The 17,240-nt window shown below is 57.9% G+C and overlaps 1 protein-coding gene across 5 annotated transcripts; it reads left to right on the top strand.

The window, feature by feature from the left end:
• The first annotated feature begins 906 nt into the window (after positions 1-906).
• Positions 907-17,077, top strand: Etnk2 (ethanolamine kinase 2). 5 transcript variants are annotated; one of them, XM_087193938.1, is made up of 9 exons: positions 913-1,313; positions 2,521-2,780; positions 3,786-3,839; positions 5,455-5,577; positions 9,848-9,990; positions 11,196-11,279; positions 13,481-13,626; positions 14,523-14,596; positions 16,036-17,077. In XM_087193938.1, exons 1-9 carry the CDS (start codon positions 1,056-1,058, stop codon positions 16,121-16,123), a joined length of 1,230 nt encoding a protein of 409 aa, XP_087050064.1. In that variant the 5' UTR covers positions 913-1,055; the 3' UTR covers positions 16,124-17,077. The 5 variants fall into 5 exon arrangements, with proteins under 5 accessions (XP_021098055.2, XP_087050064.1, XP_012934052.2 ...); XM_013078598.3 differs by having other exon boundaries at positions 919-1,313; positions 16,051-17,077; XM_087193939.1 differs by lacking the exon at positions 3,786-3,839 and having other exon boundaries at positions 920-1,313.
• Positions 17,078-17,240: the final 163 nt, after the last annotated feature.

The raw sequence follows: 17,240 nt of genomic DNA, 5'->3' as shown, positions 1-17,240 counted from the left end.
CTGGGTTTGGAACAGCAATCACAGGGACAACCTGGGGACGCAGAAATGGGCTCCTTTTCTGCAGGCGCTTTTCAGGGTAGGGCAGTGAGAGGTGGTGACAGTAAGGTCTCTAGGGCAATACAGTGAGCGGCTGTGGCTGAAGCAGAGGACAAGCAGCCTTATGCCCAGGAGGTGACAGATGGCCAGCAGAGAGGACAGCTCAGCTCCCAGAAGAGCTTTCCACTGGGCTGGGCTGGCCTTTTCCCAGGTCTCCTTCCCACAGCAACTTTGCCCTCTGGAACACCCTGTCACCCTTCCTCTCTGGAATTCCACCCCAGAGGGCTGGCCACCTCCACGTTCCTCTGCCCAACAAAGCCCAGGGCCAAGGGCACCTGCTGGCCAGCCTGCCCCCGCCAAACACAGTCTTGCTCAAAGTCTTGGCCTAGAATGAGCCCAAACCCTCCAGTGTCCCGGAAGTCCTGGAAGTCCTGGAACGTTCAGCCAGGCACCCCCGCCCCAGCCATCACCCTGTCCCCTCTCCGCTGAGTGGGGGGTTGGCGTTGAGGTGCAGAGGAGCCCAGGGACTGAGGGCAGGAAGCACGACCCAGGGGGTGAGCCCAAGCCTACATCTCGGGAGCCACAGGCTTCCATATCCCCGGATGAAGTAGGGGCACAGAAGAGCCCTCCCTGCCCCTGTCCGGCTGGTTGGGGAGCAGCGGGTGGCGTGAGCCCCGGCCGCCCCTGGGGACCTGGGGGCGGGACTCGTGGAGGCCCCGCCCCCGAGTCCCGCCCCCTCCCGGGGGCGTCACGCCCGCCTCGCGCTCCAGGTAGCGGCGGCCGCAGCTGTCCGCTAGCTGCAGGCGGCGAGGCCAGGGGCTCTCGCGCCGGGGCAGGGGCGGGGGCGGGGGCGGGAGGGGGCGTTCCCGGGCCCGTGATGTCACAATCGCGGTGGGCCCGGGCGTTCCGGGGTCGGTCTCGGGCGCCCGGCCGCGCGGCCATGGATTCCCCCCGGGTGGCCGGGCCCCCCCGCAGGGGCTAGCGCGGGCGCGGCGGCTCCAGGGGGTGGGGCTGCCGGGATGGCTGTGCCCCCTCCGGCTTCTCCGCCGCGCTCGCCCTGCTACCTGCGCGGGCGGGCGCCCTGCCCGCAGTGCTCATGGGGCATGGAGGAGAAGGCGGCGGCCGGCGCGGGCTGCCGGGAGCCGCCGGGCCCCCCGAGGGCGGCCGCCGTCCCGTGCCTCGCCGTGTCGGTGGACCCGGACGACATCCTCCCCGGCGCCCTGAGCCTCATCCGGGAGCTGCGACCGCGCTGGAAGCCGGAGCAAGTTCGCACCAAGGTAGCGAGCGAGCGGGCGGGGGTGGGGCCCTGCCGGGCGAGAGAGGCTCGGGTCGTGGTCTGCGAGCGCGGGGTCGCTCCGTTTATTTTGGGTCTTCAGCACGGCGAGGCTCGCGGAGGCCCACCTGCCCACCGCCCCGGGCTGCGTGTCGGGCCCCACCCCCGGCCTCGAGAGGACAGAACTTTCAAGGGGGTCCTCTCCCCACACAGATCCTCCACTCCTCGGAGGGAGCAAAGCCTCCAGGCCCTGTGGGTCCCAGGAGCCCCCTGTGGGGCTGCAGTCGGCACCCAGCCCCTCACCCCCTGGGCGGGCGGGGGCTCAGCTGCCCTCCACGCGCGCACACAGGGGCCTGTCTGCCCAGCCGGACCCAGTATCTCTGGCACCTGTGGGCTGACTGCGCAGCTGACCTGCATTCTCTGCAGAGGACTTCGCCCGCCGCCCCGCCCCCCCCCCGGGACTGCCTGTGGAGGAAGGTGCTGGGCCCCAGCTCCACACTGATGGGTGGAGACAGCAAAGTTCCCCGGAGGTCTGACCCCTCTAGGGGTGCGGAAGGGATAGCATTTCAGAAAGCCCAGCTTGGTGTAAGAGGGTTAAGGCCTGAGATTAATTCCCATAATGACCTTACATATTAGCTGCTGGTTTCTCCCCTCTCTGGACCTCAGTTTCCCTACCTAGAATTGGCTCATTCTTCCTCCAAGGTCCCATCTAGCCCTGTCACATTGTGTCCCCACAAGTCCACAGTTCCTCCTCCTTATCACCCTGCACAGAAACCTGTGCTCCCAGTCCGCTTGTGTCCCCTCTGTTCTGTCATGGAACTCAGTGGCTCCAAGGACCTCTAGCCACCGAAGTCCTAGGATGGGTGCCAACCTGGGTACCCTCCTTGTCCCTCTGCCACTGGATGGGGCAAGAGGTACAGCAGAGAGCCCTTGGCTGGCATCGCTGAGTGACCGATCAGGATATTCTGTTCTGGGTGTCCCAGCCATGGGCTTGTTTCAGAGCCAACATGGAGGAGTTGGGGGTCTTATGCACCTCACATCCACTAGAGGCAGGCCCAGGAGAAGTGAATGTCTCTGAGCCAAGCCCAAGCTGCTGCTTTTTCCTTGAGTCTTGTAGTCTACCACAAGGTTGGGGACAGCATTCAAATCAACACCCCTGCCAGCAACCAGAAAGATCCTGCCCCACCCACCACTGCCCTCTCCCATGCTAGCGCTTCACTGATGGCATTACCAACAAGCTGGTGGCCTGCTACATGGAGGAGAACATGAAGGACTGCATGCTGGTCCGGGTATACGGGGAGCGGACGGAGCTGCTAGTGGACCGGGAAAATGAGGTCCGGAACTTCCAGCTGCTTCGAGCCCACGGCTGTGCCCCCAAACTGTACTGTACCTTTCAGAATGGGCTCTGCTATGAGTACGTGCAGGGTGTGGCCCTGGAGCCCGAGCACATCCGGGAGCCCAGGCTCTACAGGTAAGGGGGATGCAGGGTACTGTTCCTCTTTGTTCCTCAGGCCTCAAGCTTTGCAACCCTTGGTGTAGAGTTGGTGCCATGGAGGAGAGTCACAAGATCTGTGAGCTTCCCTGAAATGGCATGACAGGTGTGCGTGCACATGTGCGTGTGCTGATGTGCACTGCTTTGCAGACAGAGGCCCTGGCTTTCTGTGGGTTTCCAGTGGGGTCTGCTAGAAGAATAAGTTGTAAGGGAGGAAAAGTGAGAATCTTGGTGACCGTGGGACCAGAGCATCTGATTCCCAAAGTGCAGCAGAAGTCTGCTTCCTGATGCCTCACACCTCTGCCACCCCTGGTCTGGTCTGGAAACATCCCAGAGCCTTGGAAATGAAATCTGAGCCAAATCCCCAGGGTACTCAGGGCTTCCTGCTGCTGCTCGAGCCTTCGGCCAAGAGCTCAGGTGTGCAGGGAAAATGAGCCCTTTCCAGGGTCAGCATGGCTTTACTACTGCAGAGATGCCCTGCCTCCTGCTGGGCTGAGCTCTAGGGCTCCCTGATGAGTAGGAAGCCAGGTTTGGGGAGCTGCTGAGGCCTCCTTGGCCCCCAAGGAGCCCCTCTAGTAAGTACCTGGATTGCAGCACTCAGGAACTGCACTTAACCTTCAAGCCCTGTGTGTGCTCTTTAGGGCCTAGAAGGGGGAGAACCAAGGAAGAGCCTCTAGTATTCTCTTGACTTCTCACTATGCCGGGCAGGGCTTCCAGGCAGTGTCTTCCCTCCCCCAGAATGCCATGTGGAGGGCATCAGACTGAAGTGAGGCCCCAGGCAGGCTGAGGCGTACTCCTAACTGGGTACGGCGGCGTAGGGTCTGCCTAGGGTCCTTGGCATCTGCCCTGTCCAATCCCCAAGGAAGGAGACTTCTGCATACCAGGGGCACTGAAGCCCACATGGGGGTAGGCCAGGAGCCTCTGTGCTCCTTCACAGACCCAGAAAGTACCTGACAGTGTACCTGACCTGTTCTCTGCACATAGCCCCTGGCTAGCCCTCCAGGGACTCGGGATCCGGAGAGCCCCACCTCCATGCTGGTGAGTTCGTCTGGGGCTGCTGGGGCCCCGGGCTATGCACTTGGAGCTGTGTGCGTGTGCGTGGCTGTGTGTCGAAGGTACACCTTGGTGGGGCCTTCTCCAGCTCCGGGTGGCCTGCTCCACGTGTACCCGAGCTGGAGATCCATCCTGCTCTTCCCCACCCTCCTCCCCGTGTCTTGTGCAAATAAGCTGCGACCGACCGGGGCAGGTCTCCACCACTCCCAGTCCCCCTCCGCCTCTGGGAGCCTCAGGCCATCACTCAGCCTCTCCCTGGAAACAATTACCACTGTCAGGAAGATTGAAGAGGGATTTAGGTTCCATAATGAGAACTTGGCATCTGGAGGAGAGCCAGAAGTTGGGAGAGGTGTAGGAGGCTAGCCCTTTCTTGATTTCCCGAGGATAGACCAGGATCCCCCTGGGTGAAGGGTTGAAGGTGGCTGTCTTTGGGGAAGGCCTCGCCCTCCCGTTTCCCCTGAACTCAACACCCCCTGCTGAGGATCTGCAGCAGGAAAATGCTGAGTGTTGAGGTTACTTTCGTTGCTGTTCAGACAACAGCCCTATTGATATTCAAGAAAACGCAGTGTGCTTGCTCTATTCCGGAAGCTTCCTTGGGGAAGCAAGGCCAGGCCTGGGTCCCAGGTCTGTTTCCCTGCCTTGCCCAAAGCCCAGCTGGCTCCCTCCTATCCCGGGGCCTCTGGCCTCTGGCCTCCTCCCTTTCTCACTCACGCAGCTGCTGCCACACCCCCTGCCTCTGCCCCCTTGAGATGGGAGCCTTGGGAGCTTCTGAGGAGCCCTGCAACTGCCCTGTTATCCTCAAGGGGTCCGCCCTCCCTTCCCAGGGCCTAGGCAAGTGGAAGGGATGTCCCTAGCATGGCTCTGTCACAAGCTTCCCAACAGCCAGTGCCTTTGTTGTCTTTCCTGGTGGAAGCCTGGCTGTTGGAGGCTTGGCAGCAGCTGAGGGTGGGGTGCACTTCTGCAGCTGGCTGGTGGGCCAGGGGAGCACCGATGGGACCAGGCCTCGAAAAGGGGTCCTTATCAGGTCCTGGCTCTCTGACCTCGCCCTCTCCCAGCAGCCTTCCCTGCCGCCCACTCCTCCTCTCCCGGGACCTTGGATAATGTCCACAGGAGGACTTGAAAATAGAACGCTGGTTTGTTTTGCATCCTTGGCACCCGGCCGCCAGCATCAACTCCCTGAGGCAGAGGAAGGGGCTGCCTGTTTCCCTCCCTACCCTGGCCTCGGCTGATGAGACATTTCTTGCCTGCCTGGCATCAACTCCCACTGATCTCTTGGTGGGAAGGGACCTACTGAGAGGATGGAGCAAAGTCCAGAGGGGAGGAAGGCACTGCCCCTTACCCAGGTGCTGCTCTGTTCTTGTGGGCTGCCATGGGAACATTAGTGTGGGGTGAGCCATTGACCGGGGCCAGCGGCCCACTGCTTTGCCCTGCTCCCTGTAGAGCCGCAGTCTGGGACTGGAGAGGACGCTGCTAGGCTGAAGGTCTTGCTGCATTTTTGTGCCTTTGCTGAAGCCTAGGGCTCTTGGGGACTTGTGACGTTCCCATGCTTCCAGCCCCACTGTGGTCTGACCTTCTGTACTCCTCCCATCTTCTGTTGCAGGTTAATTGCCTTAGAAATGGCCAAGATTCATACAATCCATGCCAACGGCAGCCTGCCCAAGCCTGTACTCTGGCAGAAGATGCACAGTTACTTTTCGCTGGTGAAGACCGAGATCAACCCCAGGTATGAAGCCCTGGAGGGTCAGAGGCCGCTGCTGTCTCTGCTGCCTTCATCTGCTCACCCTTCCCTGTCCCCAGTCCATCCACATGAGAGGCTCAGGGACACAGGGCCTGGGCTAGGGGCTGCTGGGAGCCTCCCGTGCAGCGCCTGCAGTCCTGGTTACTGAGCCCATGCCTGCAGCAAAGTTGGGTGACACACAGGCACTCCTTTCTCCCTGAGTCTTCCGATTGTAGTAGGAGCTGGGGTCTGGGGCAACTTCTGCAGTTTACCTAAAGGGAACCGAGGTTCGGAGACCACACTTCGCCAGGGTCAGGCTGTCAGGCAGGACTGTTGTCTCTTTCTGCTTGAGCTGCCTCTGGACAGTGAGAGGGCAGGGCCCTCTGAGAAGGGGAGGGACTGCACTGCAGTCAGAACAGCTCAGCAGCCAGCATGCCCCTGGAACACCACTTCCTGGGTCCCCACTTCCTGGGCCCTCTCGTGCCTGTGGCTGTGGAGCACCTACACCCCATCGTTCAGCCGATGGGTACCATTTGCTGCGGTTGCACTTTTGCTGCCGGGTCCTTCCCCAGACAAGACAGGTTCCCTGAACTTTTCCGTCACCTTGTGGCCAGCAATCCAAGACTCCCAGTTGCAAGATGCTTCCACGAGGTGGAGTACTGGTGGGAGGACTGGGAGGACTGGAGCAAGGAGTGCTGCTCCCCCAAAACAGTCAGTAGCAAGTCCCTAATCCCACCACGAACCCTGCTGGGTTTAAATGTCACATTATTAAGCGCTTATTTTTAAAATTTTAATTGGCACATAATTGTACATATTTATGGGTACAGTATGACACTTCAGTGCATGAATACAACGTGTCATGATCAGATGGGGTAACTGGCCTGTCCATCAACTCATCTGTCATTTATTTGTGTTGGGAACATTCAAAGTCCTCTCTTCTGTTTTGAAATATACAATTAATTTAGGCATCACTTTAGTTTCAAATGTTGTGTTTTTTTTTGGTACTGGGGATCATACTCGGGACTTTGGACTTGGGAGGCAGGTGCCAGAACCACTGAGCTAAATCCCTGGCCCTCAGATATTCTTGGGAGTAGGATGTCGCCTTTCCTCCTTCACGGTGACAGTCATTCACTCTGCCCTGCTGAGGAGCACCCTCTGTCTGGACCCTCTCATCTAAGGGTTGCCAGGCACTGCTTTGGCACTGTCTATCCAGGGTAGGCCCCGCCCGCCCTCTACGTGATCATCCTCAAACCTTCTGTGTCATGTGTTGTCTCTGGGACAAGGGCTGCCTCTCCCCGAGGACCAGAATGTGTGGAGAACAGGTCCCTCCAGCCACCACTGTCATTTGATGGATGGAAAACTGAGGGGATGGGCCTTGCCCAGGGTCACGGCTGGCTGCTCGCAGCTCAAGGAGCAGACTGCAGGCCTGGTGCTCGGGCTGATGCGGGATGCCACAGCTTCCTTTGACCATCGTCCCTGTGAAGCTTCGGAGGAGACCTGGGTGGGAGGAGAGCAGTCTCAGGAGAGGAGCTGGCCGACCCCTTTGCTCTTGTCCTGCCTTTAACCTTGGGCAAGTCAAGGTGGAAGTTATTTAAGTCTCTCTCGGGGATGATCCAGGCCCCAAATGCCGAGCCATCATTTAAACCAGATAAAGCCCTCTGAGCTCTAGCCATTACCTCATAACCCTGAATAACCCAGTCCTTATTTGACAAATATTAACTGAAATTGAGAACACACAAAAAATGATGGTGATCGTGATATTGGCCCTGCCCCCAAGGAGCATTGAGTTGGAGCTAAAGAGTGGCTGGGCAGGGCCAGGGGTTTAGCTCAGTGGTTCCGCCGCCTGTCTCACAAGTCCAAGGACCCAAGTTCGATCCCTGGTACCAAAAAAAAAAAAAAAGAGTGGGTGGGCAGCTGAGATGCCAGGCTGAGGAGCCAGGACTCAGGTGAGCAGGGGGCTGGGAGTCATGGTGGTGTTTGAGCCAGGACCGTGGCTTAGGGAGGAAGCTGAGCACCATAAGGGATGCATTTGGGGGAGGCTTGGGTTGGCATCTAGACTTGATGTAGGGAGAGGGAGCCTTGTCATTAAATGGGCACTGAGGTCCCAAACACAGAATACAGGTTCCCCGCCTAGCCCTGGCCGTTGATCCGGTGTCTGGCCTTGGACCCCAGGACTCTGTGGCAGGAGCCAGCTTGTGATGGACGTTGCTTTGGGGCAGCTGGGAGTGAGAGGGGGCCGGAGAAGAGCGAGTGTGTCCAGGACATGTGCAAATAGATCTGGTAGCCTCGATGTCTGCCTGGCCCCAGAGGTGTCCTGGGTGGCTGGGGACTTCGGGGCTGCTAACTGCCTCCAGGTATGAAGAGAAGTTGCTGGTAAATAAGCTAAGGGGAGGGCAAGGATGAAAAGCCAGGAAGCTGGAATACTTCAAGTCCTCCAGGGGAGAAAGTGATTTTTGCCCTGCTGGGTCAGAGAGTGGAAAGGAGAATTGCCAGACACCGGTGCCTTCGCCGGAGCCCAGCCCCTTCCTCCCCTCCTGCTCTTGCTGGGGACCACAGAGCAGAGGAGCGGACCCACCTGGACAGAGGACGCAGCCCACAGCCTTGCAAAAGCCAGGTGGTGCCAGGACCGGAGGTGTCGAAGCTGGCAGCTGAGGGAGCTGGGAGGCCCGGGCTGTTCCTACAGTAACCACCTTCGTGGCCTTGGGGTGGGAAAGGCGGGTCAGACCGGGGTCAGGGACTGTGCAGCCGAGTCTGGATGTCAGAGGTGTGGAGCAGGAAGCTGCCTCATTCTTATCTTCAGATGGTCTCAGTCCAAGGGAATAAGAGTCCAAAAGAAGGCTGCGCCTTTAATAGAGGCCAGAACAGACCCCGTCGTGGGCACGTACGAAGTTCAGTTCCGGTGAGGCCCCCTCCACAGGTGTCCTGGCACCCAGCAGCCTTCCCAGGGCCTGAGGGCACCCTGTCCTCAGAGGTGGTGCAGGGCCTCTTGGTGAGGAGACAGACGTGGCTCTTTCTGGATCCTGCACCGGCTCAGGACGGCTCTCAAGCAATGAGTCCAGCTGCACCAGAGCTGTGGTGGCCAGGAGAAAGCCTCTGTCCTTCCTGGTGCCTCGGCTCCCCCTGTGGTTAGAGGGAGGATCTAAGATCTCCTCAGTTGTGACCTTGTTAAAGCCTCGGCAGGAGGCTTCCAGCTCTTGCACAGGGGTCGTGGGGATGGATGCCCTGCCCACCAATCTCATTCCTGCGTCCTGCCCTCGGGGGAGAGGAGATGGGGCCTGTCTCACCCTCAGCCTCCTTCAGGAGCCTTTGCTGCCCTGACCAGAAAAAACAAATATCCCCCAGCTCACCCCTGCTCGAGAATGGCCCTGCGTTTTGAGGCACCGGGCTGCGTGGTTTCCTCAGTGTACCCAGAGCTGTGTGCAGCCAGGCAGCCAGAGGACTTCTGCGTGGGCTCTGGGGACTTCAGCTGACAAGTGCCGTTAGGGCCTGTTTCCTTGGGCAGAAATGACCGCTGTGGGTGTGGGACAGGGTGGGGCAGAAGTGGCCCGGATGCGTCTCTGCTCGTGCCCTCCGCTTACCCAGGCCTAGACTAGCAGGGCCTGGAAGGAGGATGCAGTGGTAGAGGAAGGTGGGAGGAGGCCTGACTGTCCCTTGGCATTGTGGGGATGAGCCAGGCAGCCCTTTGCCTTCTGCCTGGGTCTGAGTGACCTGTCTGAGAGCTGATAGGCTAGGCCAGTGGTCTCTCAGTCCTTCCACCTGTAACTTTATCAGCTGCTGGAGTGTGAAGGGGCAACCAGGACACAGCTCTGCCTCCTGAAGGAAGCCCCCTGGCGCTGGGCTCTGTGGTGCCCTGGCAGGGGCCGGGGAGTAGAGCTTTCTCAAGCTTTGGGGCAGTTTCCTCTTGGAGAGCACGGGCTTCGTCCCACAGCCTGGACCTGGGTGTGAATTGTCTCTCCCCACTGTCCTGTGGGCCTCTTCCTCTCTGGAATCCTGGGCTCTGGACCCTCCTGGCCCTCTGTGACCTGTGCCTCTTTCCTTCCAATAGCAGGGATGCCATTCGGCCAGTGACTTTCATGTTCTGCCAGCTGCTTTTCATGCCCAGGTTTTCATGGGGACTCAGAAGGTCGGGCAGCCTTAGTCCCTTCTTGCAGGTGGTGAAAGGGTGGGTCTGAAAGGTTGCCCATTTGTCTGAGGTCTCTGCTGAGGCCACAGCTCAGGGCTCTTGACTGCCAGCACCTGCTCTCTCCCTACCAGCCACCTCTTTGCCACTGTCCAGCCTCTCCACAGATGTCCCTAAGGTGGAGGTGTTGGAGCGGGAGCTGGCCTGGCTGAAGGAGCACCTGTCCCAGCTGAACTCCCCTGTGGTGTTCTGTCACAACGACCTGCTTTGCAAGAACATTATCTATGACAGCGCCAAAGGTACGGCCAGGCAGCAGCAGGGCACGGGGCGGAGGCTCGGCTGGCTTTAGGAGCCTGTTCCTCAGGCTGGCACTTGGATGGGCAAAAGGGGGCCTGGATTCTTATGCTCAATTAATTTTTAAGAGATAAAGGGAAAAGGAAATAGCCATTTAGAAAAGCCTGTCACAAGAACTTACTCAAAATCGTGACTTGCGGGGTCCTCAATAGTAGGGCACCCGTGCTGTCCCTCTTGGCCACTCCTTGGGCTTCTGAGGACACTGGCTGCCTTGACCCATCGGAGTGAGCCTCCTGGTTTCCTGACAAACACCAGGGGATTTGTTCCGGGACCCCTTAAAGATACCAGGTTCTTCATAAATGACACAGCGTTTGCACGAACTTACACACATCTCCTCCTCTGTACTTGAAATCATCACTAATACCTCATATGATGCAAATGTTATGTAAATAGTTTCATATTTTATTCTTTAGGGAATGACAGGAAAAGTCTATACATGTTTAAAACAAACTCAGCTCTTTTCCCAAATATCTTCAGTCATAGGGTGAGGAGCCTGAGTGTCTGGAGGCCCAGCTGTAACTTAGCTTTATTTCTCATCCGTAGCCACACTGAGGAGAGCTGTCTTGAGACAGGAGGAGGCTGCAGACCCAGTTATGCAAGAGGGATGCCAGGAGCTGGGGGAGAGCAGAGGGACAAGTGGCCAGGTGGAATCAGCTTAGAAGATTGCCAAAGAAGCTAGCAAGAAGCGGTCGTGGTGGTGCACGCCTGTCATCCTAGCACTAAGGAGGCTGAGGCAGGAGGATTGTCTCAAGTTCAAGGCCAGTCTTGGCTACATAGTGAGTTCAAGGCCAGCCTGAACTACACAATAAGGCCTTGTCTCAAAAAACAAAACCAAGCTGGGGACTTAGCTCAGTGGTTCCACCGCCTGCTTTGCAAGCACAAGAACCCGAGTACGGGCCGGGGATTTAGCTCAGTGGTTCTGGTGCCTGCCTTGCAAGTGCAAGGTCCCAAGTTCGATCTCAGGTACCAAAAAAAAAAAAGCAAAAAACAAGAACCTGAGTTTGATGCCCGGAACCAAAAAAAACAAAAAGCAAAACCAAACAAAAAGAGCTAGCAAGGGTGAGTTGGTACATTCCGCAGGCCTGCAGAAGCCTGACCAGGCCCTATTTCCAGGTCAGCATGCACCCTCACGGCCTCTCCGCTGTTCCAGGTCACGTGCAGTTCATTGACTATGAATATACCGGCTACAACTATCAAGCCTTCGACATTGGCAACCACTTCAATGAGTTTGCAGGTGAGGAGGGAATTACTTTTGGACCTTATCCAAGGCCTTCCCTTGTGCTGAGAGCTGGGTCAGGGGTGATCTACAGGTGGGTCTGGACTTGGTGGCTGGAGGCCAGACAGCCCCTGTCCTGCAAAATGCCACAGCTTGAGGGGAAGGTGCTGCTGCCTGCCTCATGGGGGATGCAGGACGTGCACACAGCTGGCTTCTGCTGGCCTCCATGGGGTTTGGTACAAGTGAGGAAAATGTGTCCCTCGGAGGATCCCAGGGATCCTTGGCCTGGCTTGTGAACTGGAAAATGACTTCTGGGCAGATGCGGCCAGCACATCACAGGCTGTCATACCAGCCCTTGTCACGGTTTCTCATCAACCTATATGATTAAACACGAGGGCCCCAGGTGCAGATAGGGGCTGTTTGTGGACAGTAGCTGTTTGCTGGGTGGCCTGAAGAGAACACACTAGACACGAGTTCAAATCGTGTACCATGTAGCTCGAATCCCCAAGTCCACATCCTGGCTGTGCTGCTAGCTGCTGACCCTTTGTGGCCCTGCATGTGGTGGTGACGACTCCTACTCTGTGGAGTGGCTGTCACGCACACGTGCGAGGGGGAACACGCAGGACATCTGAGCATTGAACTAGGGTTTGCTGTTATCAGGCCAGGGAGCCTTGCTGCACCTGGCAGGGAGGCTGGAGTAGGAACGAAGGGGGTTGGATGAGGGGAGCAATCCCAAGGGGCCGTTAGTTGTTCTATAAATGCATGATATACACAGCAGAACCATTTCTGTAAAAGAGGCAGGGCGGGCTTTTTCAGCTTGAGCGCTTACTCAAAACAACTAGGACCAAGGAAGCAACTCCAGTGGAGGTGGACACCGGGGCTGGAGGGAGGTCTCCAGGCTAGCAGCCAGGTGTTCAGCATGCCGTGGCCAGCCCTGTGGCTCTGGACAGGTGCGGTATGCCTGGGACAATTGTAGGACCACCCCTCAGCCCACTCTAAGCCCAGTCAGGTCTCTTCCAGAGCCCTGGGTGACTGTTTGCCAAGCACTGACTCAGCCCAAGGATACAATTCCTCAGGGCAGTGACCAGCTGCACCTAGGAGCCTGAGGGATGGCAGGGCCTCAGCTGGGCTGGCAGAGTATGGGCAGGGAACCAAGGCTGTGAATGCTCTGCTTCCAGGCCCATCAGCCTTTCCAGAAGGGCAATTCCTAAACATTTTAAATCCTTACCCACTGCATACAGCAAAGTCCAAGTGGAATTTTCTGCTTCCAAGCTGTGGGTGGGAGAGGAGAGGAAACTGGGGAGGGCCTCCTCTAAGTGGCCGTGCCACCAGGCCGATTTCTTCCCTTAGTGTCCACACCTTCACATGAGGCTCAGGACTGAGGGTGATTCTTGAGGGACGCTTGGGAAGACCTTGGGGAAGGTGGCCCGGTCTGTCTTAAACCGCCTCTTATCACACTGGCCCTGAAGCCAGCCATGCTCAGGATGTGGCCCGTGGCCCTGGGTGGCAGCCTGAGGACTCCAGGGAGGTGGGGCAGCCAGCAGGTCTCACCCTGACTGCGTGCTGGGGTCATCCAGAGACCGGGCTGGGCCGGGGACGCTCTCCAAGGGACGTTTGTACCCACCAAGTGCTGCTCCAAGAAGCAGGGTTTGACATTCTGAACTAAGTCCGGCTCCCTCGTCTGCTAAATGAAGACTGAGGCCAGTGAGGGGAGAGGGCCTGTCCGGGGGCTGCCTGGAGCCTGGCCTGGGAGCAGGCTGGCCATGCTGACTCAGTGCTTTAATCCTGTGTCCCATCCCCACCCCCCTCCAGGCTACAGGGTGCAGTGTTCTTTTCTTTTGTTTTCCCCCCAGTATTGGAGATCTAACCCAGCGGTATGCTACTGCTGAGCTACATCTCCAGCCCTTTTTATTTTTTAATTTCGAGACCGGATCTGGCCAAGTTGCCCAGGCTGATCCCGAACCTGCAATCCTCCTGCTTCAGCCTCCTAAATTGCTGGGATTATAGGTGTGTGCCGCCCAGAACAGTGCCTTGCCCCTTGCCTGTCTGTCTGAGCCCCAGGGAAGCAGCGGGGTGGTCAGAGGTTTTCCCAGGGTGGCCTCTGAGACCGAGCCCAGAGGGAGAGGAAGGGGGTGTTGGGGAGAAGGGGAACCTCCTGAGCTCCGGAGAGGCTCCAGGTGGTGGCCTCCAGCACCTTCTGTCTGGCCGCCTCCCCCCAGGTGTGAACGGGGTCGATTACTCCCGGTACCCTTTGAGGGAGACCCAGCTACAGTGGCTGCGCTACTACCTCCAGGCCCAGAAGGGCTCGGCTGTGTCCCCTCGGGAGGTGGAGCGGCTCTATGTGCAAGTCAACAAGTTCGCCCTGGTAAGTGCCTGGGACTTCGAGGGGCGGGCTGGGGAGCTGCACCCAGCCTCCTGCTCAGAGCCCATCCCAGCGGCCAGGAAGTCACCTTAACACCCCCTTAATCGTGACCTGCCCCTTCAGAGCTCTCGTTTCTAGAGAAGTATTTCCAAGAAAAACTCAGCTTCCTTCATTAGCAGTTCTCTTGTTTGGAAAGTGAGTGGTTCTTCCCACGTCTAACTTCAGCCTCTGGGGGAGGTGGGGCTCGAACTCTGACCCTCCCGTGGCTCAGGGCTCTAGCTGTCTTTCCCAGCAGGCTTTTCCTGCTGCCATCACTGAGCTTTTGGGTCTCCATTCTGAGCCGCACTCATCAAGGAAGCCGGTTCACGGCAGGTCTCCACTGGTGTGGGCCCGGGGATTGCTGTCTTACTGTCAGCCGCCCGGCATTTCACAACACGTGATAGAGCTTCATCGAATCTACACTTCTCTGTGACTTCAGATTCTCTGTTCTCACTGGCACAACCCTGACTGTATTAGCTCTTCCTCCTCGGTGTTGCAGTGGAAAACAAGCCCTCTTGCTAAGATTTCATCAGTCATGGTCACACCTGCTAGTGAACCTCAGCCCCTTTTAAGGGACAGAAGGGAATAGATGGAGACTGTAGCCAACCCATGTGAGCAACTTTAGGAGGAGGCGGGAGATACAGGCTGGGGGCCTTGGCCCGAGAGCGGGGGAGGTGCTGCTGTGTGATTGCTGTTTGGCCACTTAGAACCCACGCTCTCTGGCTCCAGGGAAATCAGACCAAATGCAGCCCGGTGGCTTGGACTTGGCAGCTTCCCTCCCTGTCCCTGCTGCTGTTCTGGCTGTGTCTTCCCGTCCCTGCAGGGCCCTGCTGGGCTGATGCCTTCTGGTCTCTTTCTAGGCGTCCCACTTCTTCTGGGCCCTCTGGGCGCTCATCCAGAACCAGTACTCCACCATCAACTTCGACTTCCTCAGGTGAGCGGAGGCGGGGTACGGGGAAGGCCTTTGAGCCAGGGTGTGGGACAAAGCACAGTCCGGTCCAGTCCCTGGAGTCCCGTCTCTGCTCTGCTGTCCTGGCCCCACTGCAGCCGATTTCCTGTGCAGTCACTGATCAGGGAGGCCAGGGGAGGCCCCCCAGGTCCAGTAGGTGATGCCTGCCCTGACCCCACTGCCAGAGCCTGATAGCAACGGTGATGGCCCCTTCGAGGGAGGACTCAGACCCACCTGCTCTTTCAGAGGTTCTCAGTGACCCTGGGGACCATACCTAGCCTGCGCCTGACTACTGAGAACTCCAGGGGGCCTTTGTTTCAAAATACCTACAGGCTAGGAATCATTTCCTCCATTCCAGTCTCGTATGCGTGTCCTTGTCCCATCCCACCTCAGCTGAAAGAGACCCACTACCCTGGCTCCTAGGTGTCCCAACCATTAGAACAATGTAGGCCAAAAGCCCAGAGCGACAGCGCATGGCACCAGTCAGGACATCAGCCATTGAAAACGTGAATGAAGCCAGGCAGGGTGGCTCTCGCCTGTAATCCCAGCATTTATTTAGGAGGCAGAGGTAGGAGGTCACCATGAGTGTGAGGCCAGCCTGCGCTACAGTGAGATCACCAGGCTCAACTAGTAGTGACACTGTGCCTCAGGAAACCAGAGAATGAAACCAGAAAATAAGTTCTGGCAAGGGTGTGGGGAAAGTGAAACGGACGCACACCGTTTGTGTGAATGGAAATGGCGAAGCCGCTAGGGGAGACAGTAAGGTGGTTCCTCAGGCACTTAAAATAGAATGACCATGTGATCCCAGATTCCTGCTTCTGGGGATACATCCAGCAGAACTGAAAGCAAGGTCTCGAAGAAGTATTTGTATACCCAATTCCTAGCAACATGCATGGTAGCTAAGAAGTGGAAGCAGCCCAGCTGTTGATGGACGGCTTAGGATATATTATTCAGTCTTAAAAAGGAAAGGGAGCCTGGCCCATGCTACAGCATGGACGGACCTCGAGGATCGGTCGAAGTGAAGCAAGCCCATTACAAAAAGACAAATTCCGTGTGTTTCCATTGGGTGTAAGAGGTAACTAGTCAAATTCATAGAAACAGAAAATAGGATGGCGGCTGTAGGGGCCAGGGTGAAGGCAGAAAGGGAGTGTTGTTTAATGGTACAGTTTGTTTTGCAAGATGAAAAGGTTCTGGAGATTTCCTTACACAGCAATATGAATATCAACATTACAGACTTGTGAAAACAAAACTCCATGCAAACATGTTTGCTGAAGGATTGCTCCAGTCTGACCTACGCAAATCTGTTTGAAACTTTAAAAAATCAATCTGGGCAAGGGTGGATCCACCTGGAGGTAGATGGGCTTCAAGCTGATGACCATGGGGTGTCCTCAGCAGGGCCCCTTCCCTGGCTTCCTCACACCCAGCTTCCCTCCGGGCAGGTACGCGGTGATCCGATTCAACCAGTACTTCAAGGTGAAGCCCCAAGTGTCCGCCTTGGAGATGCCAAAGTGACCAGCCCCCCAGACTCTGCCCTGCCATCTGCTGGACACAGCTGTGCTCTGGGGTCCACACCCTTGGGCAAGGTGGGAGAGGGGACAGGTGGATGCCACCACAGACCTCGTTCTCCTGCCTGGAGGGGCTGACAGGACCCAACACTGGGGCCCCTACACCTCGTGGGCTGGGAGGGAGGAAGTGCCTGCAGACAGCCAGGGCCTGGGCTCACTGCCCCAGGGAAGCACACCGGTCCCGGGCCTAGGCCTGCTGGAATTGGACTGCCTTAGATGTGTCTCTGACCCTTCCCGGCAGGGAGAAGGGAGGGTTCCTTGCTACCTCCAGTGCTCCAGCCTCCGCCCTGACCCACTGCATGCCCCACGGGGGAGGTTATTGAGCCCCAGACCAGCCTCAGGCCAACTCTGCCCACTGCCGTCCACGGCCTGGGGAGGGGCCTGGAATGGAACCTGGCGGTGTCACCACAGCCGCCTGGTCCGAGAGGCCTCACTCCCTCAGCCGGTTCCCCCCTTCTTAAGCTGCAGACAGGAAATGTTTCCTTCTGCTCTGTCCCTGTGCAGCCTGCTGAGGGAGGCGAAGGAGGGGAAGCCCTGACCCTCCCAAGCCTTGTTCTCCATGCTGTGGCTTGGCCAGAGGGGACCTGGCCAAGGGTGGGAGGGCTGGCACCAGAGCCAGCAGCCCCCTGCCTTTTGTCTCCATCTCTGCCTTCCATCCCGGGTTGACCCAAGGTCTTCTCACTTGGGACTGACTGACTGGGGCCAGGGGGCTGCAGGGTTCTACACAGGGGGCCTGGCAGGGCTGATCGTGAAACTGCTGACTGAGCTCGGTGGCCCTGCCAGTCAGCAGCCTTCACCTCCCTCTGTCCTCAGAGGCCCTCAGGGTCCTCCCAAGCTCTGGCTCACAGTGTCTCACTTGTAAATTATCATGGTTTTATGCAATAAAATGCTTGTTTCTGGACTGTTCTGAGGGACAGTGGCGGGGACTTGACTTGGGGTGGGATCAGTATTCCTGCAGCCCTCTCTGCTGTCCCCATGTGGAAGTCACCATAGCAGCAGCCCGCACTGCTGTCGCCCCTGGTCAACCTGGGCAGCGTGGTTCCCTGCTGCTCTGCCTTTGAGCT

Source organism: Heterocephalus glaber, unplaced genomic scaffold (assembly GCF_053883595.1).
Source record: "Heterocephalus glaber isolate CG9 unplaced genomic scaffold, H.glaber_assembly_v1.0 deba00001600, whole genome shotgun sequence".
NCBI lineage: Eukaryota > Metazoa > Chordata > Mammalia > Rodentia > Bathyergidae > Heterocephalus > Heterocephalus glaber.
The sequence above is the reverse complement of the archived record's forward strand: the minus strand, read 5'-3'. Positions and strand labels throughout refer to the sequence as shown.